This window comes from Phyllobates terribilis, unplaced genomic scaffold, assembly GCF_046119375.1.
Source record: "Phyllobates terribilis strain yellow unplaced genomic scaffold, ASM4611937v1 Scaffold_116__1_contigs__length_5312468, whole genome shotgun sequence".
NCBI classification, from domain to species: Eukaryota; Metazoa; Chordata; class Amphibia; order Anura; family Dendrobatidae; genus Phyllobates; species Phyllobates terribilis.
The window spans coordinates 2,500,564-2,525,564 of NW_027362876.1; the positions used below are offsets into that span (position 1 = coordinate 2,500,564).

The 25,001-nt window shown below is 43.0% G+C and overlaps 2 protein-coding genes across 5 annotated transcripts in view; both read right to left on the bottom strand.

Moving 5' to 3' along the window:
• The window catches only part of LOC141201484 (gastrula zinc finger protein XlCGF66.1-like), a 306,294-nt gene that overhangs the window by 38,228 nt on the left and 243,065 nt on the right, over positions 1-25,001 (bottom strand). The window lies entirely within an intron of this gene.
• Positions 13,443-25,001, bottom strand: part of LOC141201476 (uncharacterized) — a 33,659-nt gene continuing 22,100 nt past the window's right edge. For 3 of the 4 annotated variants that reach the window (XM_073663480.1, XM_073663479.1, XM_073663478.1), the window contains exon 7: positions 13,443-18,661. In XM_073663480.1, coding sequence (XP_073519581.1) covers positions 17,301-18,661 — 1,361 coding nt within the window. In that variant the 3' untranslated portion in view covers positions 13,443-17,300. The remainder of the gene's footprint in view (positions 18,662-25,001) is intronic. The other variant, XM_073663481.1, reaches the window with a different exon arrangement.

The following is a 25,001-nucleotide window of genomic DNA, read 5'->3' on the forward strand; positions in this document are numbered from 1 at the left end:
GTGCTGGATGAGCTGAAGTTTATGTGTGGGGTCAGGAGGGGTTTACAGTGTGGATGTAGCAGAGCCGCGTGTGTACGAGGTGTACGGAGCAGAGCCGTGTGTGTACGAGGTGTACGGAGCAGAGCCACGCGTGTACGAGGTGTACGGAGCAGAGCCGTGTATGTACGAGGTGTACGGAGCAGAGCCGTGTGTGTACGAGGTGTACGGAGCGTAGCCGTGTGTACGAGGTGTACGGAGCAGAGCCGCGTGTGTACGAGGTGTACGGAGCAGAGCCGCGTGTGTACTAGGTGTACGGAGCAGAGTCGCGTGTGTACGAGGTGTACGGAGCAGAGCCGTGTGTGTACGAGGTGTATGGAGCGGAGCCGCGTGTGTACGAAGTGTACGGAGCAGAGCCATGTGTGTATGAGGTGTACGGAGCAGAGCCGCGCGTGTACGAGGTGTACGGAGCAGAGCCGCGCGTGTACGAGGTGTAGGGAGCGGAGCCGCGTGTGTACGAGGTGTACGGAGCAGAGCCGCGTGTGTACAAGGTGTATGGAGCAGAGCCGCGTGTGTACGAGGTGTACGGAGCTGAGCCGTGTGTACGAGGTGTACGGAGCTGAGCCGTGTGTACGAGGTGTACGGAGCTGAGCCGTGTGTGTACGAGGTGTACGGAGCAGAGCTGTGTGTGTACGAGGTGTACGGAGCAGAGCCGCGTGTGTACGAGGTGTACGGAGCAGAGCCGCGTGTGTACGAGGTGTACCGAGCTGAGCCGCGTGTGTACGAGGTGTACCGAGCTGAGCCGTGTGTACTAGGTGTACGGAGCGGAGCCGTGTGTGCGAGGTGTACGGAGCTGAGCCGTGTGTACGAGGTGTACGGAGCTGAGCCGCGTGTGTACGAGGTGTACGGAGCAGAGCCGCGTTTGTACGAGGTGTACGGAGCAGAGCCGCGCGTGTACGAGGTGTACGGAGCGGAGCCGCGCGTGTACGAGGTGTAGGGAGCGGAGCCGCGCGTGTACGAGGTGTAGGGAGCGGAGCTGCGCGTGAACGAGGTGTAGGGAGCGGAGCCGCGCGTGTACGAAGTGTAGGGAGCGGAGCCGCGCGTGTACGAAGTGTAGGGAGCGGAGCCGCGCGTGTACGAGGTGTAGGGAGCGGAGCCGCGTGTGTTCGATGCGTATGGAGCAGAGCCGTGTGTGTACGAGGTGTACGGAGCAGAACCGCGTGTGTACGAGGTGTACGGAGCGGAGCCACGTGTGTACGAGGTGTACGGAGCAGAGCCATGTGTTCGAGGTGTACGGAGTGGAGCCGCGCGTGTGCGATGCGTACGGAGCAGAGCCGTGTGTGTACGAGGTGTACGGAGCAGAGCCGCGTGTGTACGAGGTGTACGGAGCGGAGCCGCGCGTGTACGAGGTGTACGGAGCGGAGCCGCGCGTGTATGAGGTGTAGGGAGCGGAGCCGCGCGTGTACGAGGTGTAGGGAGCGGAGCCGCCCGTGTGCGATGCGTGCGGAGCAGAGCCGCGCGTGTACGAGGTGTACGGAGCAGAGCCGCATGTGTACGAGGTGTACGGAGCGGAGCCGCGCGTGTACGAGGTGTACGGAGCGGAGCCGCGCGTGTACGAGGTGTACGGAGCGGAGCCGCGCGTGTACGAGGTGTAGGGAGCGGAGCCGCGCGTGTACGAAGTGTAGGGAGCGGAGCCGCGCGTGTACGAAGTGTAGGGAGCGGAGCCGCGTGTGTACGAAGTGTAGGGAGCGGAGCCGCCCGTGTGCGATGCGTACGGAGCAGAGCCGCCCGTGTGCGATGCGTACGGAGCAGAGCCGCGCGTGTACGAGGTGTACGGAGCAGAGCCGCATGTGTACGAGGTGTACGGAGCGGAGCCGCGCGTGTACGAGGTGTACGGAGCGGAGCCGCGCGTGTACGAGGTGTAGGGAGCGGAGCCGCACGTGTACGAAGTGTAGGGAGCGGAGCCGCGTGTGTACGAGGTGTACGGAGCGGGGCCGTGTGTGTACGAGGTGTACGGAGCGGAGCCGTGTGTGTACGAGGTGTACGGAGAGGAGCCACGTGTGTACGAGGTGTATGGAGCGGAGCCGCGTGTGTACGAGGTTTTCGGAGCGGAGAAATCCTATCGACTATGCTGTAACACCTTGCCAAACCTGCAGCTGCTCTGACCATGAGCACATACCCTAACAGTTCCCATAGAACACCATATCACATACATAGCAGCTGCTTTTGTTTTGGCCAAAAGATTTTGTAAGCCGCCGCCACGACAAGGAGACTCTTCTGGCCGGGCCCTACTCTACTCTAACCTATTAAACATTTCTTAAAATATCCAGTACTCTATCTAGGTATATTTTTATTTATTTTTCTATAAGGGAATGTGTCACATACATTTTTTCAAATAATATTACATACAAAGGGACAAAAACCGTCACACCATGACCAGACCACATATTACTACATACAAGTAATACTACATACAAGGAACATAGAATTAAACCTCATACTCTTGTTCATGCATATTTGTATCCCACCCTGTATATAAACTGTTTATTGCAGGAAATTTGTGTGAAAACCACCAATGTTAGGAAATCCACCCGCATCTGATCTGGTGCAAGGCATAATATCCTGGCAAAGGATCATAGAGCCGCAGATATACCAAGCATTATCAATCATATCAACGGGAGGCAAATAGATGCATCATTGTAAAACAGACGAAAAGAAGTATGTACAAAACACTGGTGAGATTACTGTGGAACATTGCAATGGTGAATCAGATTAGATGGAATGTACAAATCCATGCTATCCAGGAGTTGGATGTATAACAGATCAATTGCAATGGGATACGTCTGCATAGAGTCTGATGCAAAACCTGATCGTGAGGCTATAGGTATAGCAAGCATTTCTATCTGTATCACTGAAAAACAGATTGTCATGGAAATATTGAAAATCTTTTCTTCTCCCCTGTCATAGATATTAAGAAGTCTTTCTCCCAGACCCCTCTTCCCTCCTCCCCTATAGTAATTGTCCACGGGAGAAGAGCTGACACTTTGGCCAGTGGCCTCTATGCAAGTTAACACACACATGAGAAGAGCCTTGTAAGCTAATGCTGGCCCAAAAGCTGCTACCAAACCCAATTAACATAGGCTTGTGATAGATTTACAGCTAACTGAGAAGGTTGCATTTCCAGTGCTTCAAAGGGAATGTAACAAAGGCCTGCAGACAGCCCGAAGCCGATACTGAATAGGGAATAACTAAAGTTCCATACGTCCGATAATAAAGAAGCCTATATTTTGGGTGGCAGGGTCAGCTAAGGAACAATATGGAAATTTTTCTGTCGCTGTAAGCCCCTCTGGGGAGCTGTGGCGCAAAAGTAGCAAAATAGCAGATGGCAGCTATACTGTATGTGGTCTCTGGAGAAAGGTAAAATCATAACGGAAAATATGGTATCACTTTCGGGCCTCTACGATCAACCCACGATAAGTTATTGCCAAAAACAGATATCTAATAAAAATATGAAGGCTGGAGACCAGCCCCCGTGATGTCATCACAGGGGGTGTGGGGGCAGGTCTCCCCTTAGGCATAAAAGAATCCATGGAGGATGGATCAGCACTTATGTTGGAAGTTACAAATTTTGTGTAGTACGGGTCACATTCTCTAAATGGGCATTGGAGTGCTTCCCTCCACCTATACTGAGTCGTCCCTGCGAACTGTATAGAGTAAGTTGAGAATTGGAAGACTACAGTAATGTGTTGCCTGACAAAGGTTTTCTATAGAATGTGGTGTCCACATATGAGATGTTACTATCCCGGTCAGGAAAATATCCAGAAATGGAGTGGAAATCAAAGGTTCGCTGACAGTGAATTTTAAATTTAAGGAATAGGAATTCAATTACAAAACAATTTGTGACACTAACTGGGGGTCACCTCTCCATACCAAAAGTACATCATCAACATATCTACCAAACCAAAAAATGTGCTCAAAAAATGGATTATCATCAGAAAAAATGTAAATTTCTTCCCACCACGACATGCACAGAATAGCCAAAGATGGTGAGAATTTGGAGTCCATGGGGGCTCCAAGTACTTGTAAATAATATTTAGAATCAAACATAAAATTGTTGTGGGACAACAAATATTTTATGTTATAATGAACCTTTGTAAATTCACAGAATATCCACTATATTTATTTAAATGGTGTTGAACGGCAATGACGGCCAATGCGTGAGGGATGGAGGAATATAGGTTGACAACATTGCTGGTGACAAACCTATATTCTTTCTGCCACACGAACCTGTCAAAAACCCTCAGGACAGACGTAGTATCTTTCACATAGCCTGGTGTTGGAATAACCAGAGGATACAAATGTTCACCAGCTATTGGTTAAATTCTCATTCAATGAACCCATACCCGAGATAATAGGGTGAAGGGTGGGGGAGGGGAGATACCCTTGTGTGTTTTGGGGAGCCCATGAAAAATGGGATAATCAGGTAACAGCCAGCGCTGAATTTTGTTATTAAACCCCAACAAATAAATGCCTTCCTCCAGAATAGTGGACAACATTGTTATATACAAATTGGTAGGATTCATAGAGAGCACCGGAGCAGATTTCATATATCAATAGTTCTAATAGCACATACTCCAGGGGCATGAAAACATTGTGTCCATACAGAATAATGATCTCACACATTTTTCTTTCTTTGGTCTTGTAAAAGTTAATTATCCGGTAAGGGGTGGAAACAGACAGAAACCCCTTAATATGCGTGAAGCCTTCTGGATCTGACGTGTAAATACTAAATACCCTTCGGGTAATGAATTTCCGCAGTGACCGGTTTTACATCTATTGATGAAATTCATACTGGTTTCTTCCCAGCAGACATCTATATGGTGACATTCCAGGTTTTCTGAATTTATTTTGTGTTTTTCCGGTTATTATTTGCCGGTGTACTTATTTGCCTTTCTGTATATTGGCTATCATTGCTGATTCTTCTTCACAGAACGCACATAAATGATGCAAATATCTTAAAGATTTTTCAGCAATGACGGAGTATTTCCATTGCAATGTTCTGCAGCTTATTTATCTCCCATTTCTCATATATTTATTTTTGTCAGTTTTCTCACAATATAATTCAATGATTTGTTTTTCATTGATACAGATAGAAATTCCCGCTACATCCACAGCTTCACGATTCAGTTCTGCGTCAGATATTTGTTTTTGTCAGTTTTATTATAATTAGTGTTGAGCATTCCGATACTGAAATATCGGGTATCGGCCGATATTCGCGGTATCGGAATTCCGATACTTAATTCCGATACTTTTACAATATCGAATACCGGAATCGGAAGTTCCCATAATGCCTGCGCTCTGCAGTGTCTCTGAACGATGACAAGATGGATGGCAGCGCTCAGCTGAGATCCAGCCTGTCATCAGAATGCCATCCCAGCGTGAGAGAATTCTCCTGATTGTTTAAAAGCCGGCACGCGGTAAAAAGCCGGCGGGCGGTAAATAGCCGCCGGCTTTTAAACAATCACACAGCCCCATACTGCTTCCCCGCAGCCTCCCACCCCGATCCTCCGCTCCCCTCGCCACCTCCCATCCTGATCGTAAGTTAAGACCGGGCGGGGAGCGCAGCACCAAGGAGCGGGGAACGAAGGACCCGGGCGGGGAAGCCGGCAGTGAAAAGACTTCACCGCCGGCTTTCCCGTTCTGTGCTGCGCTTTCCCGCCGGTTATTTCAAATGAACAGCTGAGGTATCAGGTGATGCCGATCAGCTGTTCATTTGAAGTCGCCGCGGTGCCCTCGGAGGGTTCATGTGAGTTCATGCTTGACTGCATTGCATGAACTCACATGAACTTTCCCACGGCCGCACAGGTCAGCCTCACCTCCCAGACCATCAGCCCGTCATGATTAGTGTGTGTGGGTGTCTGTGCGATGTCTGCGGGGGTGTGCGCGGTGTCTGTGCGATGTCTGCGAGTGTGTGCGGGTGTGCGCGGTGTCTGCGCGATGTCTGCGAGTGTGTGCGGGTGTGCGCGGTGTCTGTGCAATGTGTGCGGGTGTGTGCGTGCAGGCAGACATAGGCCGATGTGACACTACTACTCCCATCGGCCTATGTCTGTCCCCCGTCCACTCGTGCCAGCAGGATCAGCTCGATGGGAGCAGTAGTTCCCATCAGCCTGATCCTGCTAATTAAATTGCCCCATGGTCCCCAATAAATTTTAAATACATGTCATTGGTGGCCAGTGGTTACCTACAATAAATTAGTTTATACATTACCTGTCCCCGCCGATCGCCACCTAAAATAAAGTAAAAAATAAAAAACTACACCTATACTCACCTAGACACCTAATTCCCCGAAGCCATCGATCTCCTGTAATAAAATATAAAATAATAAACCACAACCTTATCCTTACCCCTCCGTAGTAGTCAACGAGTGTCCCACGAAGATCTCCAGTTCAGAGCAGCCACATAGAATGTGACCACTCTGAACCGCTGCCGCCGCTAGAATGATGGGGCCGTAAAGCAGCCCCGTCATTCCATAAGCGGGTTCACCGGAGTTCAGGCAGCGCTGCTCCGGTTAGCTGCTTTACGGCCCTGCTGTATCGTGAGAAATTCCCACGGTACAGCAGTGCCGTAAAGGAGGTCTCCGGAGCTGCGCTGCCTGAATGCATTCCGGTGACCTCAGTCAGTGGCTCCCGCTGCCGGGAGCGGACGTGTTCCCGGCAGTGTGAGCTTACAGCAGCCATGCACAGCTGTCACCATCTCCAGATGTGACAGCTGTGCATGGGAGATCAGCGCAGGAACGTGGACAGGTAACTATTTTTTTTTTTTAGTAAACTAAGAATTAAATAAAATGGTGTGTTTTATTTCAAATAAATTATTTTTTTCTGGGTGTAGTGTGTTTTTTTTTTTTAACACTTTGTAGGTTAGTAATAGGGGTGTCTTATAGATGCCCATCATTATTAACCTGGGCTTCATGGCAGCTGGCGCTGACATGAACCCCAGCCCTATTACCCCACTGCCACCGCTACAGGGCAGTGGGAAGAGCGAGGCTAAGTGCCAGAATTGGCGCATCCTATGGATGCGCCATTTCTGGGGCGGCTGACGGCTGGTGTTTCTAGCCTGGGAGGGGGTCAATATTCATGGCACCCTTCCTGGGCTATTAATATCAGCCCCCAGCTGTCTGCCTAGCCTTTGCTAGCTATTAAAATAGGGGGGACCCCACGTCATTTTTTTTGGGGGGTCCCCCATTTTAATAGCTAGTAAAGGCTAGGTATTCTGCTGGGGGCTGATATTAGTAGTCTGGGAAGCTCCGTGGGTATTACCCCCTTCCCAGGCTTCAAACATCTGCCCCAGCCGTCTGCTTAACCTCCGCTAGAGACTAAAATTATGGGGGATCCCACGCCAATTTTTTTTTAAATAAATCCTTTATTTTAACACTAAATGACAAGTACAGTAATCAACACTGTCACTGTACTTCATATATATGTGACTGACATGTTTCTATCTATCTAATCTATGTGTGATTCTCTATTCCTTCTATTCTAAATTGTCGGGTACAGATACTGAATTGCCGGCCGGCTTTCTTAAAGAGACGGTGCATGAAAACACTATTATTTTTTTAAATAAATCCTTTACACTAAATGACAAGTACAGTAACCAACACTGTCACTGTACTTCATATATATGTGACTGACATGTTTCTATATAATCTATGTGTGAAGCTCTATTCAGTCTGTTATAAATTGTTGGGTACCGCTGCTGAATTGCCGGCCGGCTTTTTTAAAGAGACGGTGCATGAAAACACTATTATTTTTTTTAATAAATCCTTTACACTAAATGACAAGTACAGTAAGCAACACTGTCACTGTACTTCATATATATGTGACTGACATGTTTCTATCTATCTAATCTATGTGTGAAGCTCTATTCTTTCTGTTGTAAATTGTCGGGTACCGGTGTATGCCGCTGCTGAATTGCCGGCTTTTCGCATAATACATTCTACATTATTCTTAGTTGTTTTACTTCATGTAGAATTAACCTACAAGGAAAGAAAGGGTTTATTTTCATTCCGATATTAGTGTCCCATTGACTTGCATTGGTTTCCGGTATCGGAATCGGCGATATCCGATACTTTTTGAGTATCGGTCCGATCCAATCCGATACGATATTTTCTGATATCGGAAGGTATCGCTCAACACTAATTATAATGTAATTACCTGTTTTTCGTTGATACAGATAGAAATGCTTGCTACATCTATAGCCTCACGATCAGGTTCTCCATCAGACTCTATGCAGACGTCTCCCATTGCCATTGATCTGTTATACATCCAGCTCTTGGATATCATGGATTTGTATTCTCCATCTAATCTGATTCGCCATTACAATGCTCCACAGTAATCTGATTCGCCATTACAATGCTCCACAGTAATCTGATTCCCCATTACAATGCTCCACAGTAATCTGATTCGCCATTACAATGCTCCACAGTAATCTGATTCGCCATTACAATGCTCCACAGTAATCTCACCAGTGTTCTGTACTTGTTTTCGTCTGTATTACAATGATGCATCTATTTGCCTCCCGTTGATATGACAGATAATGCTCGGTATATCTGCGGCTCTATGATCCTTTGCCAGGATATTATACTTTGCTCCAGATCAGATGCGGGTGGATTTCCTTGTAAATCTTCTACTATGTATTCAATTTTGATTTGCATAATTTTTTTCCCCTTTATATGTTCATTGTTATAGGTTTATAGTTTCTCCATATTGGTTATTGTGCATATTATTTTATATTATATTTTTACGTGTGTCAGATCGATAAGAACAATATTTCTATTCACAATTTAGACATTGATGCGTTTTCTCTGTTTATTGGACATTGTTATTGTGATGCTCTATACTGAATCTATCATCCATCTCATGCATACATGTTCCTGTCCCTCTATAATCAGTATATCCTCCCACCTTCCGTTGCTATAGTTGATGGCATTTGCGATGTTCGGACCCTGTGATCTCACACCTGTACACTTAATCCCGGTGTTGTGTTCCTATATGGGATAATCCCCTGGCAACTAACACCGGTGGTCTTCACACAAATGTCCTGCAATAAACAGTTTATATACAGAGGGGGATACGGATATGCATGAATAAGAGAATGAGGTCTAATTCTATCTTATTTTTCACCATCTTGGTGTTTTGCATTTCTGGCTTGTTGTGTGACGCTTGTAATGATCATCTTGTCTGTATTTGATCTCGTTGCCTTCAATGTGAACTGTGTCCGGGATTTTCTTCACACCTTTTGCATGTCTAATTGATTTCTCATTTCGTGTCATGTGACTCCATTGTGCTTGTGTGTATATATATATATATATATATATATATATATATATATATATATAAATAAATATAATGTGACTCCATTGTCCTTTTCTCATCTGCTATAACTAAGGGCGCAACTCTAGCGCCAGAAACGCATAAGAATTTTACTTTTTTTTTTTTTTAAATGATCCAATACATTTTTCTCATATTTTTCCTGTTGGAGTGCTGATTTTCTCCTTTTCGTTTTCTTCATATGTCTGTGCTCACCAGCCGGACCGGCACCCTTCAGTGGACTATCTTCACCCTGTTTGGATTCTGCGTTGCAGCTCCCTAACCCTCCCTCCTGTTTCTTCACAATATTGTAACACGTATCCTAGGCCTCGATGTTCCCCATACAAACTTGCTGTTAGAATTGTTGAGACGGGAGAAAAAGGTCTGAGGAACGCAGACCGTAACGGTCTGAAATATATAAAGAAGATCTGGTAAAATGTCCATTTTGATCACACTAATACGACCAAACCAGAACAAGGGTTTCAAGTTATAATTAATTCAATTTTTAACCATTTGTTCAAGGATGGGGGATATAATTTAAAAGATACAGATCATCCAAGTTCCCCAGAATTTGTATACCCAGGTACTTAATTGTGTCTTTCTGCCACTTAAAGTGGAAGTTAGAAATTAGTTATTGTGTCAGTTCAGGGTTAAAAGTTATGTTATGGCTTCTGTTTTAGAGTAGTTGACTTTAAAATTGCTTACATGGCCGAGTTATTCGAATTCCTTTATTATAGAGGGAAATAAGATCATTGGGTTTGAAACATAGAGCAACAGGTCGTCTGCATGTAGAGCTAGTTTATAGTGATGGGAGTTTATAGTAACTCCACTAATATCTGGATTTGTATTTAATGCTACCGCTAAATGTTCCTTCACCAATGTGTATAGCAGAGGTGATAAGGGACACTCTTGTCTCGTCCCCTTTTTAATAGAAAATGTGTCAGATAGAAGGCCGTTTACCCTATCGCTTTAGGGTCAGTGTATAATGATAGAATTTTAGATAACAAGAAAGTCCAACCTAATTTGTGGTAGGGTGCTCTTCAAGAAAGTCCAATGCACTGTGTCAAACGCTTTTTTAGCGTAGGCAGAAACAAGGCACATTGGGATCCCCTGTTTTTTGCATGTGAAATTAACAACATTTTATTTTTATTATCACGAGCTTCTCTGCCCTTAATGAAGCCAACCTGATCGTTGCTAACAATTGAGGGTAGATAGTGGGAGAGCCGTGATGTAATTACTTTAGAGAATATTTTGACGTCTACATTATTTAATGATATTGGATGAATATTAGGGCAGGTATTTGATTATTTTCCAGGCTTTGATGAAACCATTATATGAGCCTTAAGTGATTGGGGGGCAAAAGGGGGAGTCTTCTGAGATATTATTGAACACTTTGGCTAAAAATGGTAATAACAGAGGTGCAAACATGTTATAAAATCTATTATTGAATCCATCTGGCCCAGGGCTCTTCCCGATAGGGAATTATTTATTGGCCTCTCCTACCTCTTATTAAGTGAAAGTTTTGTCTAGTATCTCCTGCTCAGGGGTCTGTAAGAAAGGAACGGCAGTGTCCTAATATATTTATCAATTTTTGTTTCAAGAATATTAGGCGGCATGTCGTGGTATTGTTCATGAATATTATATAGCGAGCTACAATGGCAACAAAATGCTTCAGCTATGTCAGTGGGGCTATGAATTTATAGTCTTGGTGCTCCTTTTATTTTGGATACATACAGTACAGACCAAAAGTTTGGACACACCTCATTTAAAGATTTTTCTGTATTTTCATGACTATGAAAATTGTACATTCACACTGAAGGCATCAAAACTATGAATTAACACATGTGGAATTATATACTTAACAAAAAAGTGTGAAACAACTGAAAATAGGTCTTATATTGTAGGTTCTTCTAAGTAGCCACCTTTTGCTTTCATGACTGCTTTGCACACTCTTGGCATTCTCTTGATGAGTTTCAAGAAGTAGTCACCGGAAATGGTCTTCCAACAATCTTGAAGGAGTTCCCAGAGATGCTTAGCACTTGTTGGCCCTTTTGCCTTCACTCTGCGGTCCAGCTCACCCCAAACATCTCGATTGGGTTCAGGTCTGGTGACTGTGGAGGCCAGGTCATCTGGCGTAGCACCCCATCACTCTCCTTCTTGGTCAAATAGCCCTTACACAGCCTGTTGTCCTGTTGAAAAATAAATGATGGTCCAACTAAACGCAAACCGGATGGAATAGCATGCCGCTGCAAGATGCTGTGGTAGCCATGCTGGTTCAGTATGCCTTCAATTTTGAATAAATCCCCAACAGTGTCACCAGCAAAGCACCCCCACACCATCCAACCTCCTCTTCCATGCTTCACGTTGGGAACCAGGCATGTAGAGTCCATCCGTTCACCTTTTCTGGTTCGCACAAAGACACGGTGGTTGGAACCAAAGATCTCAAATTTGGACTCATCAGACCAAAGCACAGATTTCCACTGGTCTAATGTCCATTCCTTGTGTTCTTTAGCCCAAACAAGTCTCTTCTGCTTGTTGCCTGTCCTTAGCAGTGGTTTCCTAGCAGCTATTTTACCATGAAGGCCTGCTGCACAAAGTCTCCTCTTAACAGTTGTTGAAGAGATGTGTCTGCTGCTAGAACTCTGTGTGGCATTGACCTGGTCTCTAATCTCAGCTGCTGTTAACCTGTAATTCCTGAGGCTGGTGACTCGGATAAACTTATCCTCAGACGCAGAGGTGACTCTTGGTCTTCCTTTCCTGTGGCGGTCCTCATGTGAGCCAGTTTCTTTGTAGCGCTTGATGGTTTTTGCAACTGCACTTGGGGACATTTTCAAAGTTTGCCCAATTTTTCAGACTGACTGACCTTCATTTCTTAAAGTAATGATTGCCACTCGTTTTTCTTTACTTAGAATTTGTATTATGGCAAGAAAAAAGCAGCTAACAGTCTATTCAGTAGGACTATCAGCTGTGTATCCACCAGACTTCTGCACAACACAACTGATGGTCCCAACCCCATTTATAAGGCAAGAAATACCACTTATTAAACCTGACAGGGCACACCTGTGAAGTGAAAACCATTTCCAGTGACTACCTCTTGAAGCTCATCAAGAGAATGCCAAGAGTGTGCAAAGCAGTCATCAAAGCAAAAGGTGGCTACTTTGAAGAACCTAGAATATGACATATTTTTAGTTGTTTCACACTTTTTTGTAAAGTATATAATTCCACATGTGTTAATTCATAGTTTTGATGCCTTCAGTGTGAATGTACAATTTTCATAGTCATGAAAATATAGAAAAATCTTTAAATTAGAAGGTGTGTCCAAACTTTTCATCTATATTGTATGTCCTTTGCATCTGAGGATGTAACCTTCTTGCCAATGAGAGACCACATTTATTTGCGAATTCGTACAAGTACCTTCACATGTGATCTTGATATTTTGTATATGTGTTAGAACCCTCCTGTTAGTTTTTGCTATCTTGTGTTTTGCGGTCACGTGACCAGCTGCCTATATATTCCAGCTCCGCCCTTCTGGCTTTGCTGGACTTCAGTGTTGTTTAGACTGTCTCTCTAGCCAGGTGCTTCGGTGCCTATCTCTGTCAGTTCTTGGTCCTCTGAGACCTTTAGTACTTTTTGTCAGTTTGTCCTTTTTGCTCTGCAACAACTTCTGTTTAGGAGGTGTCCCATTTTTGTCCCAGTCCTTAGTTCATTTAGGGACCCCTCCCTTGTTTCTATAGGTCTCCATTCAGACTAGCCGAGGACGAAGGCGGGTCTGTTCACAAGGAACAGGCAGCCCGCTACATCATAGGGATTCAGCTTAGTCTTACTGTAGGGACAGCTTTCCCCTATCTTTCCTTAGTTTATGTTGCAGATCATAACAATATGTTTGATCTAGTAAAGACGCTCCTTTCTTTTTTTCAATCAGATCATTTTTATTTAACAAAACAAAGAAAGACCAACATTTTTTTTTTTTTTTAAATAAACTTTATGACAAAAAAAAATAAAAAGAAAGAAAAACCAGTAAACAATACAAGAACCAGTTTACAATGATATAAATTCCAATATCGCTCTATAGTACAATGTTTTGGAACAGTAATTTTACATTTGCACATAAATATCTGAAATATTCCTGTTTATTTTTTTCCCTATTGCGACATCAAAAGAAAAAGAATATATCTAAGAAGAGGCAATTGTGTGGACTGAGACAATTATTATTTGCTGACACCTTGGATATAAATTCCTGGTTTACTATAAGGAAATAGACAAACGGTCTAGTATAGTATTTCTGAGCTTTTCTGAAGCAATACCTGGGGTAATTAACCATTGTTCCTATATGTGTATGGATTTCTTGAGAGCGTTCCTTTAATATAAGATCCCCTTTCCAACCATAGAGTGTTATTTATCCTGGATTTTAGTTCTGTTATCGTTGGGGGAGAATTGTCTATCCAATGTAGTGCCAACAAGTTTCTGGCTTGGAATAATACTCCTGAGCTAGCTATTGCCATATGGAGTCTGGGTCTACATCCTCTCCCAGGAGTCCTAGGATACAGATTTTAGGTTCCAACTGAAGTTGTATCCCAAATACAGATAGTACAAGAGCGATCACACCCTTCCAGTAGTCGCCAATATTTACACATTCCCACGTCATATGCATCAGGTGGGCGTCATTTTGATCACATCTAAGACATGCGTCATCCGTTTGTATTTCAATTTTAAATAAAATACTTGGGGATCTATATACCCTATGAATAAGAAGAATTCGGGATAATCTTTGTGACTCTGACAATGAAAGTTTCGGTGTCAAATCCAGTATTTCCCCCATTGCTCCTCAGATAAGGGACCCACATCCTCCTCCCATTTTGTCTTAACTATCAAAGGATATTTATCCAAATATAGGGCCAGTAACTGCCTATAAATATGGGATATTAGACCTTTTGTATCCACAGCTGTAGCAATGGTACAGTTCTGCTCAAAAGTTTACATACCCCAGCAGAATTAACATCCTCACCTGTGACCTGTTTGCTGGTAATCAGTGTGTGTGCACTGACGTTTCTGGATTGTGTGTCATAGGGAAAGCAAAAGAATTTTCAACGGATCTATGGAAAAAGGTAGTTGAACTGTATAGCACAGCAAAGGTAGACGAACAAAGATTTCAGCCACAACGGCCAGGAATATTGTTCGGGATGCAAAGAAAAACCCACAAATAACATCATCTGAAATTCAGGACTCTCTGAAAACTAGCGGTGTGGCTGTTTCAAGATGCACAATCAGGAGGCACTTGAGGAAAAATGGGCTGCATGGTCGAGTCGCCAGAAGAAAGCCATTACTGCGCAAATGCCACAAAGTATCTCACCTACAATACGCCAAACAGCACAGAGACAAGCCTCAAAACTTCTGGAACAAGGTAATTTGGAGTGATGAGACCAAAATTTAACTTTTTGGCCACAACCATAAACGTTACATTTGGAGAGAGGTCAACAAGGCCTATGATGAAAGGAACACCTTTCCTACTGTAAAGCACAGAGGTGGATCGCTGATGTTTTGGGGATGTGTGAACTACAAAGGCACAGGAAACTCGGTAAAAGTTGAAGGAAAGATGAATGCAGCATGTTATCAGCAAATACTGAAGATAAATTTTCACTCATCAGCCCGGAAGATGCACATGGGATGTACTTGGACGTTTCAACATGACAACCATCCAAAATACAAGGCCAAGTCGACCTGTCATTGGCTACAGCAGAACAAAGTGAAGGTTCTGGAGTGGCCATCTCAGTCTCCTGACCTCAATATCATTGAGTCACTCTGGGGAGATCTCAAGCGCACAATTCATTTTAGACAGCCCAAGAATTTACAGGAACTGCAGGCTTTTTGCCAAGAAGAATGGGCAGCTTTACCATCTGAGGAAATAAAAAACCTCATCCACAACTACCACAAAAGACTTCAAGCTGTCATTGATGTTAAAGGGGGCAATACACGGTATTAAGAACTGGGGTATGTGAACTTTTGATCAGGGTCATTTGGATGTTTTTGGTTGTCATTAAGATTTATAAAAGAGAAAACACATTAATGGCTTCACCCAACCAATAACCATGAGTGGAGAAAAAGTTTTTTTGTTATCATTCATATTCTCTGAAACAAGGCCAAGAAAGCAAAAATTCTGCCAGGGTATGTAAACTTTTGTGCACAACTGTATCTAATTATATGCTTAAAGAAATAAGTAATCATCTGAAAACTGTCTCTCTCATCAAGGAAGACTAGATTCATTTCAGGAGCTCATATGATTGGCAGGTTCCTTTCCCATCTGGTTGCATCACCATCAAGTTCCTGATCCATTGAACGCCTTCTGTGATGTGCTGGAACTCTCTGTGGCAATGGTGGAGCAGGTGGCCAGTCAGATATATGGAATGTCCAGGGCATCACAAATAGGTCTCATGTTGCTTGGATCTTTGAAAATTTACAGCTAGAATGGGTACCCCCAGGAGTACATCAGGCCATTTTCCCAGAGGGCATCAAGTAGTGGTTTCAATACCCTTCTTTTAGCAAGTGTCATTCAGGATAGATATGTGAGCAATTATATGCGTTTTCCATTGAAATCACCAGGACTCAACTCCTCTGCTTTCCTCACAATGGCCTCTTTTACATTGAAAAAATGTATGCGACAGGTAATGTCCCTTGGACGCTCAGGATCTGGGCCATGATTGCCTATTGTACGGTGTGCCTTTAAAATCTCCAGCTCCTTATCAATAGGATCACCAAGAATATTATTGAATAATGATCGCAGTGTTGGCATAATCACTTGTGCATTGATGCTTTCAGGTATACCCCTTATCCAGATATTATTGCGATTTTCTTGATCATCAACCATATTAAACACATGGTTTATTTACTGGCTGTGAAGATCCAGTGTTAGTTTCTGAACATTATGATGGCCTCTAACTTGGACGACATTATCCTCTAATCTCTGTACCTCGTCAGTAAGCTGTGACAGGATAGAAGTGAGGGGACGTATTTCAGTATTGTATGTGGTCTCCAGCCTCTGAATATATTGCTCCATATCTTCTTTAGTAGGGATAGACGCAATCTGATATACAAATAAGTTATGTTGTTCCCCACATCAGAATAACCTGTGGCTGGGAGGTAAATGTCCCTGTGAAGCAAGCACTGCTCAGTATGGGGGCTTTGGTGAGCGTACAGGGAGATTTGTGGAGCTGTTTTCTTGTGAGGCCTACATTAAGAGAGAAATTGCTGCAGGACTTACAGGCTGGAGCTGTCTGGCATCATGAGGGTTTAGACTGCTTTTTTCCATGCTGAGGTGAGGCAGTAATAGCTCTGGAGCAGGAAGATAAGACCTTCCATAAGAAACGCTGCACACCAGGCATGCTGACAGAGGTGGAGGACCTCAGACTAACCTCTGATCTCTTCTTTCTTTCCCATATCGAAAGTCATGTTGGAGGCTGTAAATTGCTTATAATTCCCCCAGGAACACGGTCTGACGAGAGTGCTTTCAGTGTGTGCATTCTCTTGGTGCTATGTCCCTCCTGTTGATGTTCAATACATCCAAAGGCGAGGACAGTGAAGGCGGCGTTGATTGGGCACAGAGCTTGTGTGATGTAACAACTTTATGTGAGCCCCGGGAAAGCAAGTTGTGACACCAATGGAACAGTGCCAGAACGGGAGGTGCGTATGAGTGTTTTTATTTTAACAAGGCCAAACATGAGGAATGAGAAGGAGTTGTCCTAGTAGTGAACAACCCCTTTATGAAGATACAATTTTCGGTTAAAACATTTCCAACATTCTGAACATGAAAAAGATTTCTCCCCAGTATGAGTTTTCTGGTGACCAAGAAGAGATTATTTATTCACAAAACATTTCCCACATTTTGAACATGGAAAAGGCTTCTCAGCTATGTGGGTTCTCTGGTGTTTAACCAAATAGGATTTCTGGTCAAACATTTTCCACATTCTAAGCTGGAAAAAGGGGCTTCTTCTCTGTGTGAGTTCCCTGATGTTTGATAAGACTTGATTTCTCTGTAAAACATTTCCCACATTCTGAACAGGAAAAGGGCTTCTTCCCTGTGTGGGTTCTTAGGTGTATAACAACATTTGATTTCTGGTTAAAACATTTCCCACATTCTGAGCAGGAAAAAGGCTTCTTCCCTGTGTGAGTTCTCTGGTGGATAACAAGATGAGCTTTCTGTTTAAAATATTTCCCACATTCTGAACATGAAAAAGGCTTCTCCCCTGTGTGTATTCTCTGGTGCTTAACAAAATCTGATTTCTGATTAAAACATTTCCCACATTCTGAACAGGAAAAAGGCTTCTCCCCTGTGTGAATTCTCTGGTGGTTAATAAGATGTGCTTTCCGGTTAAAACATTTCCCACATTCTAAACATGAAAAAGGCTTCTCCCCTGTGTGAATTCTCAGGTGAGTAACAAGATCTGATTTCTGATTAAAACACTTCCCACAGTCTGAACAGGAAAATGGCTTCTCCCCTGTGTGAGTATTCTGATGTTTCATAAGACTTGATTTCTCTGTAAAACATTTCCCACATTCTGAACATGAAAAAGGCTTCTCCCCTGTGTGAATTCTCTGGTGGTTATTAAGATGCGCTTTCCGGTTAAAACATTTCCCACATTCTGAACATGAAAAAGGCTTCTCCCCTGTGTGAGTTCTCTGGTGAGTAACACAATCTAATTTCTGATTAAAACATTTCCCACAATCTGAACAGGAAAATGGCTTCTCCCCTGTGTGAGTATTCTGATGTTTCATAAAATTTGATTTCTGGTTAAAACATTTCCCACATTCTGAACAGGAAAAAGGTTTCTCCCCTGTGTGAGTTCTCTGGTGGCAATCAAGATGCGCTTTCCGGTTAAAACATTTCCCACATTCTAAACATGAAAAAGGCTTCTCACCTGTGTGAATTTTCTGGTGAGAAACAAGATCTGATATCTGGTTAAAACATTTCCCACACTTGGAACAAGAAAATCTATTCTCCGCTGTGTGAATTTTTTGATGTTTAAGGAAAGATTTTTCGAGGGGAAAACTTTTTCTAGGTTCTGAAAGTGAAAATGGCTTCTTTGCTTTAGAAGCAGTTTGTTTTTTAATGCTTATTTTGTGACTTTGATTTTCCTTAGTAGTCGGTAATGAATCAGAAGACAGGACCTGTTTCAAAGGATCAGATGATAGATCTTTGTTGTGAAGGGATGATGTTATATCTGGAGTAATGGCATTCACTTCAGTTGTATCCTGTGGGATCTCGAGATCATCCGATTTAAAAATTGAAGTTGTCAGCTGTCCCTCTGATCTCCTGGTATAATCATCTGCTAAGAAAAAACACAATTATTAATTTTAAATAAAATATCTTTAAAATTTATATTTTTGAACATTTCTACAAACACTCCTTAAAATGCATGTTCTTTAAAAAATTACATTATTCACCAAGACAATGACAGTTCATAGTCTAATAAAGGCTCTTGAAAAGCAACATGGCTTCCATAAACCCATCCAGCAATATCCACTCTCCCAAAGTCAAATCTCCCCCTCGCTTCTGAGCCTTGCAGTGTGACCAAACCATACTTAGCATCCATGTATTTGGAATTACTATTGTGAGAAGAACCCACTTAATTTACGGTGTGTGTCTCCTGGAGCACAATCTGGGCACTATGTGTTGGGTAATAAAATGACACATTTGCAATTTTCACTCTCCAACATGCACTTCTTGATAATTTCCAGAAAGTGGCTGTGGAATCAAAATAGTCACTTTTGCTATAGACTGAAAAGCTCTGGAGAGGGACAGAAGCGCATACAAAATAGGGCAATTCCGCCTGGTTAGGGATAGGTTATAATCGATGATAGCACTAACCTAAGGCTGTTGTGTGTAGGCACAACACCTATAAGAACATAAAAAGCCGCTGCAGCTGCCCCGTGGCTGGAGGAAAGGTTCTTCCAGAGGTATAATGGTAAAAATGGAAGCTGACACGTTTAGGCGGGCTGGGCTCCAGAAATGAAAAGCCTTGGGATTCCAATACGGTTTGTATTAATACCAACACATTTTCTGTCATAAAAACCAAGCCTCTTGGTTTTATACAGGTGCATCTCACTAAATTAGAATATCATCAAAAAGTTAATTTATTTAAGTTCTTCAATACAAAAAGTGAAACTCATATTATATAGAGTCATTACAGAGAGAGAGATCTATTTCAAGTGTTTATTTCTGTCAATGTTGATGACTATGGCTTACAGCCAATGAAAACACAAAAGTCATTATCTCAGTAAATTAGAATACTTTATAACAACAGCTTGAAAAATGATTTTAAAATCCGAAATGTTGACCTAATGAAATGTATGTTCAGTAAATGCACTCAATACTTTGTTGGGGCTCCTTTTGCATCAATTACTGTATCAATGTGGCGTGGCATGGCGGCAATCAGCCTGTGGCACTGCTGAGGTGTTATGGAAGGCCAGGTGGCTTTGATAACAGCCTTCAGCTCGTCTGCATTGTTGGGTCTGGTGTCTCTCGTCTTCCTCTTGACAATACCCCATTGATTCTTTATGGGGTTAAGGTCAGGCGAGTTTGCTGGCCAATCAAGCACCGTTCTACTGTTGTTTTTAAACCAGGTATTGGTACTTTTGGCAGTGTGGACAGGTGCCAAGTCCTGCTGGAGAATGAAATTTCCATCTCCAAAAAGCTTGTCGGCAGAGGGAAGCATGAAGTGCTCTGAAATTTCCTGGTAGACGGCTGCGCTGACTTTGGTCTTGATAAAACACATTGGACCTACACCAGCAGAAGAGATGGCTCCCCAACCATCACTGACTTCACACTAGACCTCAAGCAGCTTGGATAGTGGCCTGTCCACTCTTCCTCCAGACTCTAGGATCTTGATTTCCAATAGAAATGCAAAATTGAGGACTTCTGGTTCCAGCGCTGGTCATGTAGGGAGGATGACTCCTGAGCTCCCGTCACCTCCACAGACCTTACTAAAATACCGGCTACAAATAGCGGCGATAGGCTCCGTAACCAGGCAAGTCAGGAAGACTGAACGGTGGGGCACGCGTCCCACCTACATGGAAAAATATCTACTGCGCAGCAATGCCAAAAACAAGACAGCCCGCGCTTTCAGGGAGGTGTCATGGTGCTGGTACATGCAGACGCTTGCGCCACTGCAGAGGAAAGCAGGCTGGAGACGCACATGAACACTGGCACTGATGGTAACAGAGACACCCAGGTACTGGGATTGGACTATAAGAGACTGGCCTCGGAGGTGGCCGATAAACTATTACCTGAGATATTACATACCTTGAAAGAATCAGTGACACAGGCACTGCAGGCAATGCAGGAACAGCTACATGAGGCCACTGAGTAAATAAACAGAATAGAAACAAGGATATCTGCAATAGAGGACGATGCGCACACTGATCAAGAGAGTCTGGCTAGACTTACAAGAGAAAATGTTGTATTGAGAGACTGAATAGACAACCTGAAGAACAGATCCAGAAGGAGTAATCTCGGAATAGTGGGACTGCCAGAGACATTCCCCTATGAAGAGCTGAAAAACTCTGTGAAATAGACATACCCAAAGCACCGGACATCATAACAGGACGCAAATCTGAAAGGGTGCACCGCATTGGTCCACCAGGAAATATGGAGAAAGGGGACAATAAAAGACCAAGACAAGTAATAGTAAAGTATCTTGATTTTTCTGATAAAAATGACATTATACAGAAATATCGCCGCCTCAGACAGCCCCTGTTGGTCCGAGGGGTAAAACTTCCACTATTTGAAGACTTTTCAGCTGAAGTAACCAGACAACGCAGATCCTTTGCTTTAATCTTCTCAGTCTTATTTAGCAAAAATATACGTTTTCAATTAAGATATCCAGCAATTCTTCATATAAGACTGTGGGATGGATACTCCAGACCCTTCACAGATCCGAAAGCAGCGGAAGCATTCATGGATAACATCTTGAATCTACAACAACAGTACAGCCCCTATGCACGAAGAACAGATCCTAGAGAGTCTCAAGGAACACCTGAAGAAGACATCGGGTGATCACCCCCCTCCTCATCAAATTCACCGAGAAAGCAAAGGCAAGACAGGAGATCAAAAACCCCATGAAAAGAAAGAACTGTTGGGACAGTGAGTAAAAGCACTCTTGGGGAAAGATATGGGAGTCTACTCAGGACGTTGATTATATAAGACTCTGTGATATTTCTCACATATACCCTCCAAGTGTCTCACCACCTTGCCTCATCCAGATCTTGGTCACTCCCCAGTAATATCCGTTAAGGGCTAACTGGTAGGAGGGTACTGAATGTTTTGTATTTTCATGTAATATGTTGGACGAGTCTGGGGGAGGGGGGGGGGGGGGAGACAATAATAAGGGTATAATTTGAAAAGAGGGGCTATAGGAACAATCGGAAAGGAAAATGTGGCAAAAAAAAGGGGGTGATAGATAAATAAATAAAATGATACAGGAGGTGCCGTGGTGAGGGAGATTTGACCAGGAAGAAGTGAAGTCAAAGAAGCTTAAAATACTGTATATAAGCTTAGGGTCATTTATTAACATGGTCATCAAGTTTGGTTCATGTTTACAGTTTAAAAAAGCCAAGTTTTGTTTGTAGGGATCTATAATAAAATACAATCCTGGAGCGGTTCATCTACACACGTTATCTCACTTGAACAGTTGCAGCTGAAAGCAGGGAAAGGGGGAGAAAAGGGAAAAAATGGGGGAGAAAAACCAGACAGTTGGGGGAAAAGGTAACCCAAAAAAATGTTGGAAAAAATTATGAGAATAATTTCATGGAATGTTAAAAGGATACGCTCTCCGCAAGAGCATATGATGATTCTTTGTCACCTGAAACGCCTGAAGCCAGATGTAGCTCTACTCCAAGAAACCCATTTTGAAAAAAAAGATTTCCGGAGAATGAAAAAAATGTGGGTGGGTAAAGTTTTCGGGGCATCATCAGTTGATAAGAAAGCAGGGGTGCTCACATTAATGAATAAAAATATAAATGGGCAGATGAGTGAAACTTATGTGGGAGAAGACGGTAGACTTCGTATTCTGTCATTACCTGTAGGGGAGAAACGTATAGCTTATACAATGTCTATGCACCAAATACAAATAATAAAATCTTCTTTCATCAACTGGAGAAAAAGGTAATAGCAGACCTGGGCACAAATAGAATAGTGGGAGGTGCTCTAAGTTAGGTGGTCAATGTTGAGGAGGACAGGAAGAACTATCAAAAGGCGACCAAAACCGCCAAAAGACAGGATAGAGTTTTACCCATTTTGTTTGTCTACGGGGTTAGGTGATGCATGGAGACTACTACACCCTCAGAATAGGGAGTCCACTCTCTATTCGCATGCGTGTGGCTCGCTATCCAGAACAGATTATTTTCTCATATCGGCAAACATACTAAGAAGGGTAGAGGATACCCAGATGCAAAACATAGTAATATCTGATCATGCATTGATACTGTTAGATATAGCTGATACACGCCAAAAGGTTCAGATTTGTTATGGAGATACTCCTCCTTATTGAAAGATGATGAAGGCTTCACCCTAAGAGTAAAGGATTAGTGGTCAGATTTTCTAATAGATAACGAAGAGAATAGGGAAAATAATAAATGACTATGGGAAATGGTAAAAGCGGTAACAAGAGGCAGAATAATGTCATATGTCTGTGGCAAAAAAAGAAACACTCAAAAAAAATTCGAGGAGGCCTCTGAGAAACTTAGAGATGCCTACACCAAATTTCAAACCAGTATGAATAAACATAACAGGGAAAAGTGGTTGAAGGAACAAAGATCGTGTGGGTGGAAAAAAGGGAACAATTATACCAGCGGGATCTCGAAATTAACTTATCCAAATATGGAAATAAATCAGAGAAAATGATGGCGAATCTGGTGAGAAATAAGTTAACAGTACAAGGCCCCCAATGTTTGAAGGACTCGAAGGGTAACATCCCAGGGAAATAACAGAAAGACTAGGATCCTTTTACAGAGATCTGTATAGCAACACCTCTACTGAAAAGTTTGGAAATAGCACTTTACTAGAAAGGGTTAAACTACCAAAACTGACAGATGAGTTTAAACAACACCTAAACGCCAAAATCACACTAGAAGAGAAAATAACCACCATCAAAAAACTCCACAACCACAAAGCACCAGGCTCAGATGAATACACAAGTGAATTATACAAAACGATAATAGAAGACATAGCCCCTCTTTTAACAGATCTATTTAATGACATACTGGAGGGAAAAGGAATGATTAATTCAAGCGTCATGGCCTATATCAAATTATTACATAAACCAGGAAAAGACCCAATGGCCCTGGGCTTATACAGACCGATTTCTCTCAGAAATGTTGACAAAATACTCTCCAAGATAATGGCAGATAGATTGGCCACCATCATGCCAAAGCTAATATCACGCGCACAGTCAGGTTTCATCAAGGGTAGACCGGCCACGATAAACATTAGAAAAGTACTATTGACACTTAAGATAAATCTTAACCCAAGGACAAGAGAAACACCAGCTTTACCTGCAATAGATGCTGAAAAAGCTTTTGACAATGTAAGATGGGATTGGATGTATATAGTGTTGAGAGGAATGTCTTTTGTAGGCCCCTTCTATGAATATATACGCACCATATACTCATCTCCGAAGGCACGGGTATACAGTACAGACCAAAAGTTTGGACACACCTTCTCTAAATTTAAACATTTTTCTGTATTTTCATGACTATGAAAATTGCACATTCACACTGAAGGCATCAAAACTATGAATTAACACATGTGGAATTATATACTTAACAAAAAAGTGTGAAACAACTGAAAATATGTCTTATATTCTAGGTTCTTAAAAGTAGCCACCTTTTGCTTTGATGACTGCTTTGCACACTCTTGGCATTCTCTTGATGAGCTTCAAGAGGTAGTCACCGGAAATGGTTTTCACTTCACAGGTGTGCTCTGTCAGGTTTAATAAGTGAAATTTCTTGCCTTATAAATGTGCTTGGGACCATCAGATGTGTTGTGCAGAAGTCTGGTAGATACACAGCTGATAGTCCTACTGAATTGACTGTTAGAATTTGTATTATGGCAAGAAAAAAGCAGCTAAGTAAAGAAAAACGAGTGGCCATCATTACTTTAAAAAACAAAGGTCAGTCAGTCTGAAAAATTTGGAAAACTTTGAAAGTGTCCCCAAGTGCAGTTGCAAAAACCATCAAGCGCTACAAAGAGACTGGCTCACATGAGGACCGCCCCAGGAAAGGAAGACCAAGAGTCACCTCTGCTTCTGAGGATAAGTTTATCCAAGTCACCAGCCTTGGAAATCGCAGGTTAACAGCAGCTCAGATTAGAGACCAGGTCAATGCCACACAGAGTTCTAGCAGCCGACACATCTCTTCAACAACTGTTAAGAGGAGACTTTGTGCAGCAGGCCTTCATGGTAAAATAGCTGCTAGGAAACCACTGCTAAGGACAGGCAACAAGCAGAAGAGACTTGTTTGGGCTAAAGAACACAAGGAATGGACATTAGACCAGTGGAAATCTGTGCTTTGGTCTAATGAGTCCAAATTTGAGATCCCAGGGGGAGGTGGATCTTCCTGGTTGCAAGTTCTATAGAAAAGGGTTTTCAATACCCAAAGTCATTTCAACAGTTT